This window comes from Simochromis diagramma, unplaced genomic scaffold (genome assembly GCF_900408965.1).
Source record: "Simochromis diagramma unplaced genomic scaffold, fSimDia1.1 OVJJ01000753.1, whole genome shotgun sequence".
In the NCBI taxonomy this organism is placed as follows: Eukaryota; Metazoa; Chordata; class Actinopteri; order Cichliformes; family Cichlidae; genus Simochromis; species Simochromis diagramma.
The window spans coordinates 10,846,096-10,864,309 of NW_024387523.1; the positions used below are offsets into that span (position 1 = coordinate 10,846,096).

Here is an 18,214-nt window from a genome sequence, read left to right on the forward strand (position 1 = left end):
TTTCTCAAATCTTCTTCTGATGACAATAAAATCACAAAGCTGGACTACCTCATAAATTAGGGTGCAAAATCATTTTATGTTTTCTTTCCAGCTTTCCTTGTCTTTCTTGCATTATTGAACTGGGCATTTGTTAGATTAGCAAAAACGCATCAGAATTCAGTCCAGTGAAACATGAATTACTTCTGGTGAGCCAAAGACTATTTTTAGTAAGATCTCTTGGTAGTCCTGTTGAAAGACTGAACAATAAATAAAACAGCTGCAGACTTGCCAGAAAAACAAAACTAGTTTAGCATTAGAAAAAAGGGACCAGCATAGCTGTGTGGTAATCCTACAGAAACCTTTGCAGACTGCTTTTTGCTGTTGATTTGGTTCTATTTGCTTCATCACACAACGAGCGGCCAATATTTTATCCTTAAACTCTGATCTCACTCAACAAACAAACAAATCAGCACAGGCAGGTTTTTTTTTTATTTTATTGATAAATTATCATTTTTAAAAAGCCAACTTTACCTTCTAGCTCACGCTACGTACATACTCACTTACCCAAGTACTGAATTTGAACTATGTACAAAGTATTTCTTAGTATTTTCTGCTTCATCGTCATAATCACATTCAAAACAAGGTTAGGAGTTTGAACTGTGCCCACCGGTCAAGGTCAAGAGATAGGATGCTGAGTTAGCGTATAGCAATGCTAGCTAGACAGAGTTCACTGGAGGTCAAAGAGCAGCGATATAAGCAAAGGGAGGAGGGTTTACATTCTAACTCACAGGCAGAAGGAGCAAAGACAGGAACATCATAGGCTTCAACTACCTCTAAAACTGGAAGAGAAAAAAAAGTTGGCATGCAAACGTGAGTCACCATGTTTTGTTTTGTTTTTGTGGATAATTTTGAGAAGGTAACGATGAAAAGCTTGGGGACAGAGGACCAGGAAGCTTCATAACAACTCAAACTGGTTATTGCTGTAGTGAGTTAAAAGCTGCATGGCACAAAGAAATTATTTAAAAAAAAAAAAAAAAAAAAAAAACACAAGCTCCTCTTGATCTGACACTCTTCCTGACTAAACACTTGGAAGCAAAGTTGGCACACATGGGTATTTAAGGATAATTTCTCCTCAAAAATCAACATTTTCAGGAGTTAAAATCATATAGCAATACTATGTCAGTGTACACAGGCATGAGAAATGGTTACAATGCAGTATGAATATGCAGCTTTCTGCAGCTGGACATTAACTAGCAGCAAAACAACACAATTGCATATAATTGTAGTGCAATGGGAAAACTGTTCTTAGGTTGTTTCAATTTGGTCTGGTCGGTAACGAGAAAAATCAAGTGGGTGCAGTCACGTCATTCAGGCTGCTGAAGGAAAGAAAACTGATAAAAAAAAAAAATCCTAAACCCAGCCAATCTCTTGCACTATCATTTCTAAAATCAGCATGTGAACCAATTAATTCAGGCATTCATCAAGAAAAATCATTTCAATTTCTTAATTCTGTACTTTGAACGATTTTAGGAGACTTGGACTGGATTTGAGTCTCAGTGGACCGGTACAGGACTGACTGACAGGCAGTAGGTTTGTTCAGTAAGTCAAAAATATTCCAGACACAAATGGAACATGAAGAAAAATCACCAGCATACTCTTTCTTGAACAAACTCCTGTCCATTCACTCTACAGATGTTCCACTTCGCCGAACATGACTGAAATCTGAGCAAGATGAAAAAACTAAAAGTGAAGTTTTGTTCTTCCAGCCGTGCACATGTTCTGATCACTCTAGGCGAAGCTATTCTCTGGGTAGCTCACTTTGATAGCCCCCCAGTAGCAGGCACGTATCAGACAGATGAGGCCCAGCAGATAGGCAAATGCCCAGGACACGTAGGTGGCGTTGTAACGTCTGGCGAAGTCCCGAGTGCCAACCTATAATTACACATAATGGGGGGAGGGAGGAAGAAGACAGCATGGAGGAAATCATAGTTACACCTATAGAAATACAGATCATCGATTTGTATTTAAAAAGATCCCTTATATGCATTTTGTCAGATTAGGCTCCAGTCATAGAAGGCTAGAGATCAGTGGGCGACTGCCTGGCAGCAAGCAGGCACTAGGGGGAAAAGTGTATTCCCTGCACAGAAATCCTCCTTGTGTTTGCTTTGGTCACTTGTATTTTGCCGTGGCTGCTCGTAGTTTATCAAGTTATTTGCAAATCCTTGCTAATTGCTTTCTAAGCAGGAGTGAAACTGGGAAACCTGAAAACAGACACAGTTACCCTCACAGTAAAAGCTGCATGTTTTGAAACATGGTGCCTTCTGATAAGGCACAACTTTTACTTTCAAGGGGAATGGTGTCCATTTATGATTTGTACAGCACCTTTGCGAATTTCACTACCACTCAGTAGCGACAGATAAGTTGGCGTCTTCCAAACAAACTATAAGAAACTGCTGCAATCTGATAGCAACCAAAGCAGTGAAAAGGATAGTTTTGGTGCTGCACCTTCTGCAACTAATATCACCCAGCCAAAGACAAAAAACTACTCCAGCCAACCGGACAATCACTTTTTTTTTGGCCAGCCTGTGAGACCATGCCTCAGCTGAAATGCAAAAGTATAAGCTCATTATATTAAATATGTTTCTGTGAAACACTGAACAAGGCGTGGTTGGAAATGCATTGGATGTTTTGCAGATTTGTCACTTTTATCTTTCTCGTCATCTCTAAAACATATATACAGTTTTCATTTTCTCAGGTCACAACACCAGTGTCTGATGGAAATTTCCAGATCTTTACTCCTATTCATAAAGTACAGATAAATACAAATGCTCTACACTGAAGTTTTTTATTGACAATTTGTGAACCTCATTGGGTGATGCTGCTGAAGACTTGTCCTCTAGCACCTCCACATGGAGGGAGTGAATTGTGGTTTAGAGTTTAAAGTCTCTACTGCTGTGTCATGAAATATGATGCAGATCAGATTCTCTTTTTGTGACGTTTTGTTGTTTTACCTTATTTCACTTTAGCTCAGTTACAGTTACATCTTGCTTGTACTGAGCTAACTTGGTGGCTTTTTTCCATTTTCATTGTCAAAAGAGTGACTTATTTACTTGGATAGTATCTGCACAAACTGATCAAAGCGTACTTACTGTTAAACCCACTCCAATGAAAATGCAGATCATTCCTATAGTTATATAAGCACAACAGCGCCTCCTAGGGAGCGCACTGCCAACGGAGGATCTGCAGAGAGAGATTGAGAAAAGAAAGAAATTGGGGAGAAACATTTAGAGGGTTTCCACATTGATACAGACTGAAACATACAAACTACATGTAGATGTTACACTGTCTTATTTAGTTTTTTTATTTTGTAATCCAGTGGAAGTCCCCACACATTATCCCAGTGATCTTACTTCACCACGCTCTGATGATAAATCTGTTAGCCAAAAATCTCACTTCCTTTTTTAAGTTACACTTGTAAGCGCTCCAGGACGGTCACATGTCCAGCTCCAAACAACCTCCACTCCATCCAGCCTCTAAACAAACACAGTTCAACTGCCTTGAAGCAGCAGACTGGCATAACTTTACTATAATTTCACTTTCCTTCCCCCACTCAGCTCTCACATGCCTCTCATGTGACAGGACTGAAGCATTCTTCAGGGATCACTGGCATTCAGATGGCTTAGGGGTGCCTGGTCACCTGATTTACTGCCTCCTACTTTTTTTCTGCTGCATTCACATCCCCTGTTTCTTTTACTCGCTGTTTATTCAGTGAACTAGAACCATCTCTTCATTTTAGTAATGTAGACAGAAGAGGGAAATTACTACCGTTTTATCTGCTTAAATTAAGAGGACTTCTCTTTGGAAAGGTGTTACTAGAACAGAAGTTTCAGTTCTTCAATGAGAATTAAGGGAAAATATTTAGCTCAGCCTTTATGTCTGTAATAAAGAAGGAAAGGGGGTTTTAGGATGAGAGAGACGATGATAGGAATTTTTGGAAAAGCTATGAGTGGTAAAAGTATTGCACAGAGATAATAAATGAAGTTCACCGACTTAAAGAAGTACATAGAACAAAGCATTGTACGAGCCAACTACACAGAAAACAAGGGTAGAAGTAGTGTCATGTTATAGTTGCTGCTTATCTCACCGTCACTGTCTGCATCATCTCATTAGGACAAAAACCTCTCTGAGGTGACCCCTCCTCCTCTCCTCAGCCCTGTGACCCTCATACCACTAACATTACATGTGAGGCCAAACTTTAATACGTGTCACACGTCTAGATTAGCCTTGCTTACCTCCCCTCCTCCTTCCAAGAACTGCAAATCCAGCCCTCTAAACCTTTGCATCTCAGTGAATTTAAACATAAATTCAATAGGTAATGGTAAATGACCTGTATTTGTATAGCGCTTTACTAGTCCCTAAGGACCCCAAAGCGCTTTAAACATCCAGTCATCCACCCATTCACACACTGGTGATGGCAAGCTACATTGCAGCCACAGCCACCCTGGGGCGCACTGACAGAGGCAAGCCTGCCGGACGCTGGCGCCACCGGGCCCTCTGACCACCACCAGTAGGCAACGGGTGAAGTGTCTTGCCCAAGGACACAACGACCGAGACTGTCCAAGCCGGGGCTCGAACCGGCAACCTTCCGATTACAAGGCGAACTCCCAACTCTTGAGCCACGATCGCCCCGCACCCTCTTTTTTTCTCCTGGTATTCAAGTGTTTGGTTTCATAGTTGAGTCATACTAGACCACAGCTCTACATGGCGAAGTGTTAATGCCTATACAGAAGTGAAATGTCTATGTTATATTTCTATTCTGCTTTTTCTCATGTGCAGTATGCCTTCATGGTGAATTACTTCTCCAATAAATAAAGATAAATAACTTTAAAGTAAGCTGTGTGTACAGTGTACAGTTTTTCACACAGCCTCAGCTTCACTCTGCTGACCAAATTTAGATTTTACAAAGCTCAGTGGATATAATGAATCATACCGATTTGCATGTGTTCACTAGTTGGCTCTATAGTGTAGTGGTTTACACATTTGCTTAAGAAGCATAGGATGTCTGGTTCAATGCTGGGACGAGACATGAATGCGTCTGGGGTTGCATCAGGAAGGGCATCCTGCAATTTAAAGTTATTTTCTATAATCTCCTGTTTGGGGCAGCTAATTAATGGGTTCTTTTTATTTTTATTTTACAATCAAATGTAACGGTGTAGGCTCCTGAAAGTTGTTACTTTCAGCTTGCACGTTGTTTTCAATGTTTCTGTGTACATTATGTGGACAAAAGTCTGCCTTTACAAACATTTGTGATAGAATGAGTTGCTCTAAATTCGGAGCGCGGTGCTGTAATAGGATGTCACAGTTGCAACAAGTCAGTTTGTGAAATTTCTTCCTTTCCAGACATTTCACAATTAGCTGTAAGTGATGCTATTGCAGAGTGGAAGTGTTTAAGAGCCACAGGAACTCAGTTACAGAAGGATGTCAACAAACACAACAGGGCACGGTGGTAAAAGTCACCATTGCTCTGCTGACTCTAACTGCAGAGCTGTAAACCTCCTCTGGCTTTATCATAAGCACTAAAACTGCATCCCAGGAGCTGCATTAGACAATGCAATTGTAATATAATGAAATGCATTTTAACAAAAAGCAGACTGCAGTACTTCTTTCTATGAGACATGAAGTAAAATTAGTGGCTTCCTTTCTGTAACTGCAAAATCATGAAGTTGGAAAAAACAAACCAGACATTTTCATAGTTAACGGGCTAACCTGACAATTTTCCCAGATTAAATTGGAAACTGACATCTGAAAATAAAATGTAGTTAACACTTTTTTTAACTTACTGTAGTTTTTAAAGCAGAACTGCATTGTGCAGCACACAGCAGAAATGAGGAGAAACACATGGGAAGTTTACTTTCTCAGCAGAAGAGCTCTGAAGCACAGCTGATGTTCACGTACAGCATGAATGAGTTCATTCAATTTAATTTTATTTGTATGGCACCAAATGCCAACAACAGTTGCGATAATAGAAAGAAAACCACAAGAAACTATCAAACTTTGGGTTTATCAAACACAAGATTTAGAACTGTTACCGATGCCAGCTGTGAAGACACTGGTACAGCTGTCTATTTGAAGGAAAGTGAACTTAATGTTTTTTCCTTCCTGAATTTTACTTTTATTTTTTTATGCTTGTTTGTTTGGGGTTTTTTTTTAGCTTTTTTGTTTAATTTTTTGTTTTTTTACTCCCGTCTAACCAGGATGCCTCCTGGGTGCCTCCAAGGTGAGGTGTTCCAGGTATATCCCATCAGGATCAGCCCAGTACATGCTGGTGAGATGTATGGGAATGTCTTGGTGTTCCTCCCCACCCCGCAACAAAGACTAATTCAATCATTCATTATGAAGATAAATATACACATGTGAAAGAGTCTGGAGATGCCGTGGTATCTGTCATGTGTGCTCAGTGTGAATCTGCTCTCCTCTGTGAAGAAAATGGGGCTCCAGTGGTGAACCTGTTAGTTCTGGTGTTTTCTGGAGGGGTCCTGTCAAGCTGCACAGTGCTGGGCTGTGAGCACAGATCTCATTAAAGATTAAAGATTGCATTTTGGCAAATGCCACTGTTCTTTTGCTCTCTGCATGAACAGCCTACTCCAAAGTTCAGCTTTATGCTACTAAAGCATGCAGAAACCAGAAAACTCCCATTCATCAAAACTTGCTTTGTGCCTACTGATTCAGAATATAAACATGCAGATATCCACTTAAAGCGACTGTGTGAAGGGGAACTCTGTGTGAAAGTTTGATGGACTCACATTTTTTTGCAGTGGGGACACTTGGCTAGCGTGTTAAATCGAAGCTCCATCCACTGTGAGGGAATAAAAAGAAATCAGCATTTTCATTTTAAGGCACAAAGAAAACGTATACACGCACGGAGACACACACGCATGCACAGGCTCACAGAAATGAAACGAAACACTACAATCTTACTCTTTTTAGAAACAACAAATCAGCAAAAGGCTTACTGGAAATGATCTGAAACAGTTTTAATGAACCGTCTAAATCTATCCTGCACTCTTGCTAAGTTAGCACACAGAGTCATAATTCGTTAGTTGATATTTCATCTAGTGTTAAATCACTCCAAATCATATTAATTCAAGGGTCACAGTGAAGTTAAACATGTGACAACATCTGGCTTCAGGTTAGAAATAACAATAAATTAAATACCTAAAGGTAAGCAAGCGGCAATAAAAAAGAAACAATTTAGCGCAGACTTCTAGAGCCTAATGCATTAAAAAAAATTATACATTTTATTTTTTTAATTGATCAAAGCTCTGCTCAAAGCCAGATGTTCACAAAGCCAGAGTAAATAAGGCCACAAATTGAGCTGGAGCGGGTTAGGCTGTTGTTAATAAGTCCACCAGTAAGACCAGCTTTCTCAACCTGTTGTTGTGCTGGTGGAGAGCCATCACTGGGGAGACCAGACATAGGCTGTGATGTCCTGGCGTCCTCACTGCCCTGCAGATGCCGCAAGCAGCAATGTGCAGATGTTAAGAGGAAAACAGCACTGACTTTATTTTTCTTACATTCGAGTCTGTGTCACACTGACTCAATGGCTCAGGTTGTGTACATAACCTTGCTTATGTGAAATATTAAATGCATGTGTGACATGTTACACTCAACCCAAACATGTCAAATGCACTGATAGTAACATCAACAAAGAGTGGCAGGAAGCCATTTTTATCCGAGATTAGAAAACTCTGCAAAAAGCAGGTTGAGAGCATGTTAGAGAGGGAAACTTGTGTGGAAAGGTGCGGCCATGCTCAGTCAAGAGGTACTCAGGATGTTTGGTGAGACAGGCAATGAAAGAAAACATGCAGAAAATGCATGCCAGCCACGCGCAGGTGTCTAATTCTGTGCTTTTAATGAATAGCTGACCCCACATAAAGTACAACTAGCTAGCAGACAATCCTTCAGCAATTTATCTATTTACTGCAGTAGTTTACTGTAAACATGAACATATGGCGAGGCTCTCAAAATTACGTATATATGCACGTACCAACAACAGCACAGCAATGAGATTCTGCATTAACAAGCCTGTGCCTGACTGAGGATGGTTGTATTTGCAGGTTTACATACTAGGAAGGTGTTGCCACAGTGGCCACAGACCACTCTCATTCCCTCGGGTTGGATGGGCAGCGCTGGCTGGGCGGGTTGCTCCTCGGGGATCACCATCACTGGGCTCAGGTTGATGATGCGTCTGCTGTCAGAGGAACCAAGAAGACATTTATGATTAATAATAACTGATATAGATAAAAATAAAACTCCAACTGGTTCATGTGATCAGCAAGTCTTGTTTACATACTAAGGTTCATTATGGAGTTCCACAGAGTTTCATGCTGGGATCAATTCTTTTTACATTATACATCCTTCCCTTGGACACTGTCATTCGAAAGCACAGCATAAATTTTCAGTGCTTAGCAGATGATATGCAGCTTTATCCATGTATGAAGCTAGAAGACACACACCAACTAGTTAAACTGCAGGAATTTCTTAAAGGCATAAAGACCTAGATAACCTCTAATGTTTTAATGTAATGTTCTAATGGTTTTTTTAAAGAGATATTTCACCTCTCATCCGAAAAGCTTCTTACATCCTCAAGAAACTTAGAGAAGTCCACACGCTTTTCTTTCCAAGCTCCTTGGTCTTTACCTTACCTTACCTTACGCGACTGTTTGACTTGTTACAGAGCCAACATGTTGCCACAGCCCCAGATTCAGTTTTGAAGCACTGTGTGGCTTATTGCATCAGTGGGGTAAAACTGTCTGAATGTTTCTTCTTGTTCCGTACCAGTTTGGTCGAGGACATCCTATCCTTCTGGATGTGTCTTTACAGATGAGCAGGCAGTTGCAGGGACACCGCACATACTTCTTCCCTGTAGGGGGATTCTTAATGGGCTAAAAGAAACATAAAAAACTATGAGTTAAAACTGCTATGCTTAGAAAAGTTTTGGTTTCAGTAGTAAAGTACAACTCCTTTAAGCAAGTTTCTTCTGATTGGTTGCGCCTGTTGAGCACATTTGCATGGGGCTACAAAGCTGTGACCACATTAGGGTTATTGGGCCCACTGACACCACTATGATCTGAAAGTTGAGAGTATAAAAAATGTTTTTAAATGATGAATTCATTTATTAAGGGAAAAGTTATCAAAACCTACCTGGCTCTAAGTGACAAAGTAACTGTCCCATAAACCTGCTAACTGGTTGTGCCACCCTTGGCAGCAAGAACTGCATTCAAGTGTCTGTGATAACAATGAGTCTTTCCCACTGCTGTGGAGGAATTTCGTCCCAATCTTCTTTGCAGATTTTTTTTATCTTTGCCACAGAGTTTTTCAGCATGAGCTCTCTCAGCGATGCCATTTTTGTCCAGTATCTTTCTTATTGTCGAATCATGAACTATGACCTTAGCTGAGGCAAGTGAGGCCTGCAGCTCTTTAATGTTGTTCTGGGTTCTTCTAAGACCTGATGAATGAGTCGTCCGTGGGCTCTTGGACAAATTTTGGTAGGCCGGCGACGCCATTTGTGGATAATGGCTCTCACTGTAATTCACTAGAGTCCCAAAGCCTTACAAATGGCTTTATAACCATTTCCAGACTGACAGATGTCAATGATTTTATTTCTTTTTTGTTTTTTGAGATCTTTTAGCCTCACTTTGTCAGACAGGTTCTGTTTAAGTTATGTCTCGATTCAACAGTTCAGCCAGTAATCAGGCCTGAGTGTGACCAGTGAAATGAAACTCAACTTTCCAAAACATGTTGTTAATCACAGTTAAAACATGGTTTAACAAGAGGAACAAGTACTTTTTCCACACAGGGTCGAGTGGGTCTGGATAGCTGTTTTTCCCCTTAATAAATGAAATCATAATCATGACTTCAAAATCGCATTTTGTATTTACTCGGGTTATCTTTGAACAAATTTTAATATTAGACAATGATCTCAAATATTTAAGTGTGACAAACACGTGAAAACAAAAGGAACTCAGGAAAGGGGTAAATACTTAATCAAAGAATTGTAAATATAAAAAAAAAAAAAATTGTAGGTGCACTTTAAATCCAGGGCTCTCACAGTAGCAGCACCACAAGCACAACCAGTAAAATTAAATTTAGCTCATCCACAGTTCACGTTATACTTCAACACAGAATGAGCAGAATGAGCTCGGGGGAGAATTTATCTTCTATTTCAGATTTTCTGTATCCAGCCATCACAGCAGACTAAACCCTCTTAAAAACGACATTGCAGCTGGTGTCAACAACTGTAACAGTCAATTACCAACATAAACCACCATCCTCTGAATGAAACCATTACAAACACACTTAAAAACAAATATTTCAAGTGTACTTTTTTGCGCTGCCTGTGTAAATCAAACAAAACTTGGAGAAACTCCTGGTTAAAATCAAGTTCTGGTCATGTGACTCTCTAACTTTATATTTACAGTAAGATACAACAGCTCGAGGCCAGATGCTAAACCGTGCATCGTTTTGGTGCAGAGTAGCATAATATAAGATGTCCGTGTGGATGCATAACGACCAAAAATATCAGCTGTGCTAATGGCATTTCCCACCCGAGCGCTGGTGATGACAGTCATTCATTCTCCCTGCACTCCTTGTCACACTGGCAGCCTTAGGCACTGATTAATTTGGTCGAATGTCAACATCAGTTTAAGTGATAAAGGCAGGCAAAGAAGCAAAGGAGGGGAAAAAGCAGTCCAAAAGTGGGCACTGAAAGTCAATCAAACATTCTTTCATGCAAAAAATGTGCCTGACAATAAAATTCAACAGGGAATTTAGGCTGTAACAGATACAGAGGAAAGTCGAATGTTGAACTGTTACGGTTTTAGTTTGTCGACACCTGTGATGATGTAGCCTCCACTTACTGTAGCTTCATTGCAGACAGTGCACTTGACCACGTGCTGATGCAGCTTTCCGTCCAGGTTGATGAGCGACTGGCAAACGCGGCAGTTGATGACAGGCACACCGCCGGCATCGGGGCTGGCGATGGCTGTGTAAGGAGGAGGTAGTTCGGCTTTGAGAAGAGGAAGGCAAAGCACACAGCCAGATGTTAATGGCATGCATCTGGAGAAAAGCAGCTTCATGAACAAAAAAATTGGCTTTGTGTGTCCAGTTTGTACTTTGGAAACAGAATAATTTATAGTACCTGAATAATTCCACCTAAACTTGAAGGTTTTTGTTAAAGATTATTTTCCACTGTTGAATTAGTTGAATAAGTCGCCAAATTAAACTGGCTGCCATTTACAGACAAGATTTTCTCTTTATGTCTGCAAGGCCTACTGTGAACTGACTACAGTGGCCACCATAATGACCTCTGTACTGTTTAATCCCACATTAACCTCGTGTATTTAGTCTGTATTTCAGAGTTTTAACATTTAATCTCCAGGCTTGCACCAGCCACTGCCTTTACTACAATGGCTTTGTGGCATATTTAAAATTCTGCTTGTCTGTAACGTAGCTAAAGCCAATAAAATCTGTAGTTACACAATTAACCATAATACCTCTATCAGTTTAATTTTAATTAACAGGAGCAGAGGTTTAAATAACATGTGAATATACAGTAATTACGCCATCTATATTCTGAAGCTCTGGCAAGCTGAAATCATATTTATATCGATCAACATTTAAATACTCATTCAGATGTCAGTCTCACATTTTTCTAAACTAAAATGCCAAAATACATTTTCTAAATCCAGATGTAGTATGTAGAGCCGCTGCTCTTCCCCCTCCATGACAGGAAGCTAAATATGTTTAGGCACCGGAGAAAAAGTGAGGACGCAAACATGCTTTCTGGATTCATGACAAGCTTCTTTCCAAAAAAATATTAACCAGCTATATCAGAATATACAGTCTCTTTGTTTGGCTTCATTTACCCGACTGACGACTCAGTGACACGAAGAAGCCATCCAATCTAACAATCGACTAATTATTAGAATCTTATCTCGCCCTGAATGAGATAATGGCACGGGTCGGTGGGTAAACGTGCTTGGCTCCGACATTTAGAGACTCTGAACCGGTTGACACCACAGGGACAGATGGGACACCCGTCTACATTTGGGCGAACCTGGCTACGACTACGACGCGAGCATGCCAAGACTGGACACTCCCACTGAGTTTCAGGCAGCAGAGTGGCTCTTATTACACAACAAAGCTAAGTGAATCCTCCTCTACTACGCTTTGTTAATCTAAAATGTAACACAGTGTGACCAGATGGAGAATATTTTTTATTATTCCATAACACCTTAGGATTAAATCTAAATTTCTGCCGTGTTAGTATCCACCCCGACTTAGTCTCAGGCCTGTTTCTCCTCCTCTTGCTGCTTTGTGTGTCTTAATGCACGTCTGACACTGAAGACAGCAGCTATAGGTTTTCACGAGGAGCCAGAGGAAAGACGAGAAGACTCTGCTGCAACCACCACCAACACCACAACATACAGTCCTGATTTAAGGGTATTGACTCGATGACTTCACTTGTGGTTTGTGGGATAGAATGCCAAGCTGAACATCTGGTATTCAGACACCAGCAGCTCTGGAGACCTTTCTGTGTGGCAAGAAAAAAATTCTCTTTAATCTTAAAATAATACTACAGTTTTCCTTTTACCGACACAACAATGCGTCTGCCCATCCCTCACTACAGCCAACATTTTAGATTTAATCTGAAGTCTTTAAGATCTAGCCACAAATTTGAGAGTTAATTTGAAAGAAAATCTAGTTATCTCCTAAAGCAGCTACGTTAGTAGACATTTAGTGCATGTGTGTAAGACACAGTATAAAAATTGCAAACAATGTGCCTTAATTACATCTATGTTTTACACTATTACAATACATTATTAATCTAAACATCTTGGTTGTGTATAAGCACACTGGTTTGGGTTTTCTTCTAATAAAGTGCTGCTCTGATTCAGATGATAAGTCAGCTTTTATCATGTTAAGATCAATGTTATTGTACCGTGTCTCCTGTTGTGTTCATTTACTAAAGGACAGCATGTCTCGACAGCTGATCTCTTTATTCATGGAGGAGTCTTTCCAGGCTGGGCAGTTCTTTGCCTCAGTCATCTCAGCTTCCACCTATGAACAGTTCAGCCAGATATCAATAAAGCTCCTCCACTCGTCTGATTAGTGTTGATCAGTCAGACAGGGCATTGGGTTCTGTCGGCTCTGTTTGCAAATCCGTGACTGATAACTGATTTATTTTAACTAGACTGAATTACTTTTTCTCTTCCACTGACCTGTGATAAAGACTCGTCATTGGTCACATTAAGTCACATGTTCTTGTAACCCACCCGCTTCCACACGGTAGCTGCTCTCTCTTTGGAGGCAGCTCTTTAATGGTGGAGTCAGCAAGTTAATATTTTTAACTTTGTGTTTTCATGATAAATAAAACACTGAGAGTTTCTACTACTAACAAAACAAAACAAGATAACAATGTTTTTTTAGTGAGAAAGTAAATTAACAGATTTTTCATACTAATGTAACTGAATTTATATACACTTGCCAGACACTTTATTAGGTACACCTTTCCAGGATTTTATGGGACCCCTTGTTTTTGCCTTCAGAGCTTCCTTAACTCTTCATGGCTTCAACAAGGTGCTTTCTCCATGGTGTAATGCCCATATTGACATGATGGCATCACACAGTTGCTGCAAATCTGTCGCCTGCACAGTGAACTCACTGTCATGTTCAAAAAAACCTGTTTATGGCTGCTGGAAGCAACAATCTGAGGCTGGGTACACTGCGGTCATAAAGCGATGGATGTGGTCAGTAACCTTACCATCTAACATCAAGTCTCATCACACAAGTCTTCCAGTCTTCTGTTGTCCAGGTTTGGTGAGCTTGTGTGAACTGTACTCTCAGTTTCCTGTTATTAGCTGACAGGAGTCTCACTTGGGGTGATCTTCTGCTGCTGTAGCTCATCTGCTTCAAGGTTCAAAATGTTCTGCACTCAGAGATCCTCTTCTCCATATCTTGGTCGTTTGCTTTTTTCAGTTGCTATTGACGTTCTATCGGATCAGGATTTGTTCTCACTTTCTGACAAATCTCTGTAAACTGTATAGACGGTTGTGTGGGGAAAATCTCAGTAGATGAGCAGTTTCTGAAATACTCAAACCAGCTCGTCTGACTCCAACAACAACGCCACATTCAAAGTCACTTAAAGCACCTTTCTTCTCCAGTTTGATTCTCAGTTAGTCGTCTTCATGCATCAATGCACCGAGTTAGTGCCATGCAACTGGCTGATTAGATATTTGCATTAATGAACGGTTGAACAGGTGTACCTGTTAAAGTGACCATGAGTTGCTAACAAGAAGAATCAGACCTTTCCATTTCGGTATTGTAATAGCAGGGTAACTGGATCTCTTCATATAAAGAAACCTGTTAAAATATTGACGTTTCATGACTTCACCTTAGACTAATTAGTCCTGATAATGTGAAGCTGGTAAAGCTTCATTTTCATCTTCATTCACGAGGCAGACTCGCTTGTTTTTCTTTGATTATTTTAGGGCAAAATAAAAATAAAAAAAACAAGCAGGAACCACTGAATTTCTACCTGCTACTACAGAATAATTCCAGTGAACACAACAAGTATTACATGGATATCCTAAAATTTAAATTCAAGCCACAGCTCACTTTAGTGCCTTAATGCAGCTGCTCATTAGTCAAAGCAGCGTCACAGTCATTGTGTTTCTGGGAAATGTCACAGTTTTGGCATCTTAGGATCAAATTAATTCATTTTACAAACCCAAACTGGAATTATCCAATAATCCAGTCTGCAGAGAGGGAGGGGGGAGAAACTGTGTCACTGTGTTAGCATCCAGCCAGGCTCTTGCTTCTTAGATTATTACAGTCCAGCATTAAGAGTTTAATCCCGTGGTGAAATATGAATTCTGTGGGATTAGACTCTCGAGAACAACAAGCACTTCTCTCTCTCCTCTGTTTGTTTGAAATTGGCCTGAAATGCTCCTTAAACTGATTTACACGGTCAATGAGTCCATTCATTTGCTGCCGACCATCCCGAGCTGCTGCAAAGCAAAGAAACGTTTTTTCTGTCAGGCTGCTGACAAAAACATAGAAGCAGAAACAGGAAAAAAAGTCAAATACTACTGAAAGTAGCACTCAAAATCTAATCCTCAGACAAGAGAATGTGAACTGAAGTCAAAGTACAGCCTGAATCAATATTTAATGCCAGCAAAACACAAGGAGGGCTCTATGTGAGATCATGCATTTCTGCAGCTCCCACAGGCACTTTGCTTCGTCTTTCTTCTTGTGGAAAAGAATAAATTGAGAATTTGAGGAGATTATATTTCAGAGCAAAGGTCAGTGCAGACAGCTGCTGCCAGTCCTGAGAACAAGCACTGTGGGCTGTAACCTACATGTTTATGTTTTCTGCTGTATGAAAGCTGCAAATCATGCAAGAAGGCTCAAGCTCGTCGCTTACAGTGCATTCACCATGAAAACGAGCAAAACTCACCATCATTAAAAACAGGAGAATACGACATTTAACTCGTGCTGCATTATTTCTCCCATAAAGGGCACACCTGTGGGTGCTTTTGTTGATCTGCAGCTGGACAAAAGGATGCTTCGCCTGCCTCCATCTGCAATGCCTCAGTGCTCCCACGTCAACACTCAACCCAAAATCTACTGAGGCTTTGCAGAGCTTCAGCTCATACCTTTTTTCTTTCTTTTCTTTTTTTGCTGGCCAAAATCACGACAGGCCCCAGTGAATCGTGATGTAGAAATCTCTGCACTGAAAACACTGTTTGATGGTACTGCTGGTATTATCGCAGGCCCCTCTCCTCTATAACCCACTGCTCCAGTTCTCACAGTGCAAGCTCCACCTTTCAGTCAGCTGCCGACTGATTTCCCAGCGATGCCCTTGCCTCGCCTTGCTGCAGCTTTATTTACGCACTCACACAAACTCGATACGCCCTGAAAATGATTCAGCATGCAGGCGGCGGGGTGCTGCGTGTGGCGTGTTTACCTCGGGGACTTGAATCCTGCAGGTACGGGGGAGCTGTTGGGGTCACATTCTCGGAGTTGGGGCCCGACAGCAGCGGAGATCGCTCGTCCATGCCGTCGGAGGCCATGTCGTTGACCGTGAGAAATGACGGGGTGGCTCCTGGCTGCACCGAGTTTTCCCTCAGCACGGAGGAGCAGCCAGCGGCTGGTTGTTGGTGCCGACTCGCTCCGGTCCAGCAGCAGCAGCCCCGCTGACGGAAGCCTGGAGGGGGGTGGAGCTCCGCGGTGGTCCCCGCCCCTCTCAGATATGGCCCCGGGCATGGGCAGAGTTCATGCTGGTGCACACTGAAGGAATTTTTTTATTTTTTCCTGATAAACTGCATTGATTTAAAAAGCGTTTTCCATTTAATACCCCAAATACATATTTATTCATATTTAAGCCTAAGAATAATAACGACATGACTGAAATCCAAACGCGACGATAAAGTTTGGGAATTTAAATGGTGGGACAAGAAAAAGCAGCAACTCACGGCTGTTGCCACTAGATGTCACTGTGGGATTACTGAGGTCCGGGGCAGTGCAGTCAGAGCACGCTCGCCCCATATTTTACTATTTTTACACGGCTGTGGTGTCAGGTTCACTCAGCAAAGTCCCGCTGTGTTGTGTTTTTTATGTAGACCAGGGGTGGCAAACTCATTTTACAATATGGAGGACCACGAGTACCAAAACTAAGTAACTGTTAAGCATACCTCCCGTTTTCTCCCTTTGTAAATATGGTTAACTGCACTTTTAATCCCATTTCAAATTCAAATTCAAATTCAAATTCAAATTTTATTTGTCACGTACACAGTCATACACAGTACGATATGTAGTGAAATGCTTGGACAACTGCTCGTGACCTAAAGAAAACAAAAAAAAAGGAAAAGGCTATGAATAAGATAGGAAATAAATATGAAAAATTAAAAAGGGTAAATTTAACTAGGAAGGAATAAAATATAAATTAAGGTTAAAAATGAAATAACTGTACAACACAAATTAGAATGAAGGATAAATTTAACTGGGAAGAATAAGATAAAATATATAAATTAAAGTTGAAAATAAAATAACTGTACAACAAAATACACAATATAGAACTATATAAGAATGTATGAAGAAATCTAAATCTAAATAAATATATACACAATAACAGCAGCTGTACAAGTATTAACCGGAAATGAAGAATATAGTGACCAGTGTTGTGCAAGAACAAAGTCCAGAAAGTCCAGTGTGTGTGTAAGAACTGTATGTGTGGGTCAGTACTGTGTGGTGGTGTGATTGAGAGACCGTATCGCCTGCGGGAAGAAGCTCCTCCTCAGTCTCTCTGTGTTGGTCTTCAGGGAGCGGAATCGCTTTCCTGACCTCAGCAGAGAGAACAGTCTGTTGTTGGGATGGCTGAGGTCCTTCACGATCTTCCTGGCCTTGGTCCAGCACCGCCTGCTGTAGATTGAGTGCAGGTCAGGGAGCTCGGAGCGGATGGTGCGCTCAGCTGACCGCACAACCCTCTGTAGAGCTCGTCTGTCCTGCATGGTGCTGTTCCCGAACCAGGTTAAGATGTTTCCCGCCAGGATGCTCTCTATGGTGCACGAGTAAAAGTTCCTGAGTACCTTGGAGGGCAGTTGGAAGTCTCTCAAGCGTCTAAGGTGGTAGAGACGCTGACGGGCCTTTTTCACCACGGTGTTGATGTGACAGGACCATGACAGGTCCTGCGTGATGTGAACTCCGAGGTATTTGAAGCTGTCCACTCTCTCCACTGGGCACTCGTTGATGACGGGGGTCTGGTAGTTCCTCTCCTGCTTAGTGCTGAAGTCCACTATCAGCTCCTTTGTCTTACTGACGTTTAGAAGGAGGTTGTTCCTCTGGCACCAGTTCTCCAGATTCCTAATCTCCTTCAGGTAGGCCGTCTCGTTGTTATCAGAGATCAGGCCCACCACGACGGTGTCGTCAGCAAACTTGATGATGGTGGTGGAGCTGGTAGTGGCCACACAGTCATATGTGTACAAAGAGTACAGCAGGGGGCTTATTTAATATAAGAATAAGAAGTGCAGTTATAATGGTAAGTCTCAGTACAGGATTGTACATGATGAAGGAATGCTGCTGTAGTCAATGAAAGAAATCATTACAGAAAACTACAAAACTGCAGGAAAAGGTTCTGATAGCTCACTGCTCAGACTGTCCTGCAATTGCAACT

At 41.2% G+C, this 18,214-nt stretch overlaps 1 protein-coding gene across 2 annotated transcripts; it reads right to left on the reverse strand.

Moving 5' to 3' along the window:
- Positions 1-456: 456 nt before the first annotated feature.
- Positions 457-16,262, reverse strand: pip4p2 (phosphatidylinositol-4,5-bisphosphate 4-phosphatase 2). 2 transcript variants are annotated; one of them, XM_040021049.1, is made up of 8 exons: positions 16,010-16,262; positions 10,899-11,047; positions 8,818-8,924; positions 8,107-8,230; positions 7,411-7,485; positions 6,783-6,835; positions 3,129-3,219; positions 457-1,911 (listed from the first exon to the last, which is right to left on the reverse strand). In XM_040021049.1, exons 1-8 carry the CDS (start codon positions 16,113-16,115, stop codon positions 1,768-1,770), a joined length of 849 nt encoding a protein of 282 aa, XP_039876983.1. In that variant the 5' UTR covers positions 16,116-16,262; the 3' UTR covers positions 457-1,767. The 2 variants fall into 2 exon arrangements, with proteins under 2 accessions (XP_039876983.1, XP_039876984.1); XM_040021050.1 differs by lacking the exon at positions 7,411-7,485 and having other exon boundaries at positions 16,010-16,259.
- Between the last annotated feature and the right edge of the window lie 1,952 nt (positions 16,263-18,214).

Excerpts from the sequence above, each read along its gene's own strand:
- pip4p2 (XM_040021049.1), bottom strand. The coding sequence starts at position 16,115 with ATGGCCTCCGACGGCATGGACGAGCGATCTCCGCTGCTGTCGGGCCCC. Across the intron at positions 8,231-8,817 it reads GGATGTCCTCGACCAAACTG|CAGACGCATCATCAACCTGA; the intron begins GTACGGAACAAG and ends TTCCTCTGACAG. Across the intron at positions 1,912-3,128 it reads TCATTGGAGTGGGTTTAACA|GTTGGCACTCGGGACTTCGC; the intron begins GTAAGTACGCTT and ends GTGTAATTATAG.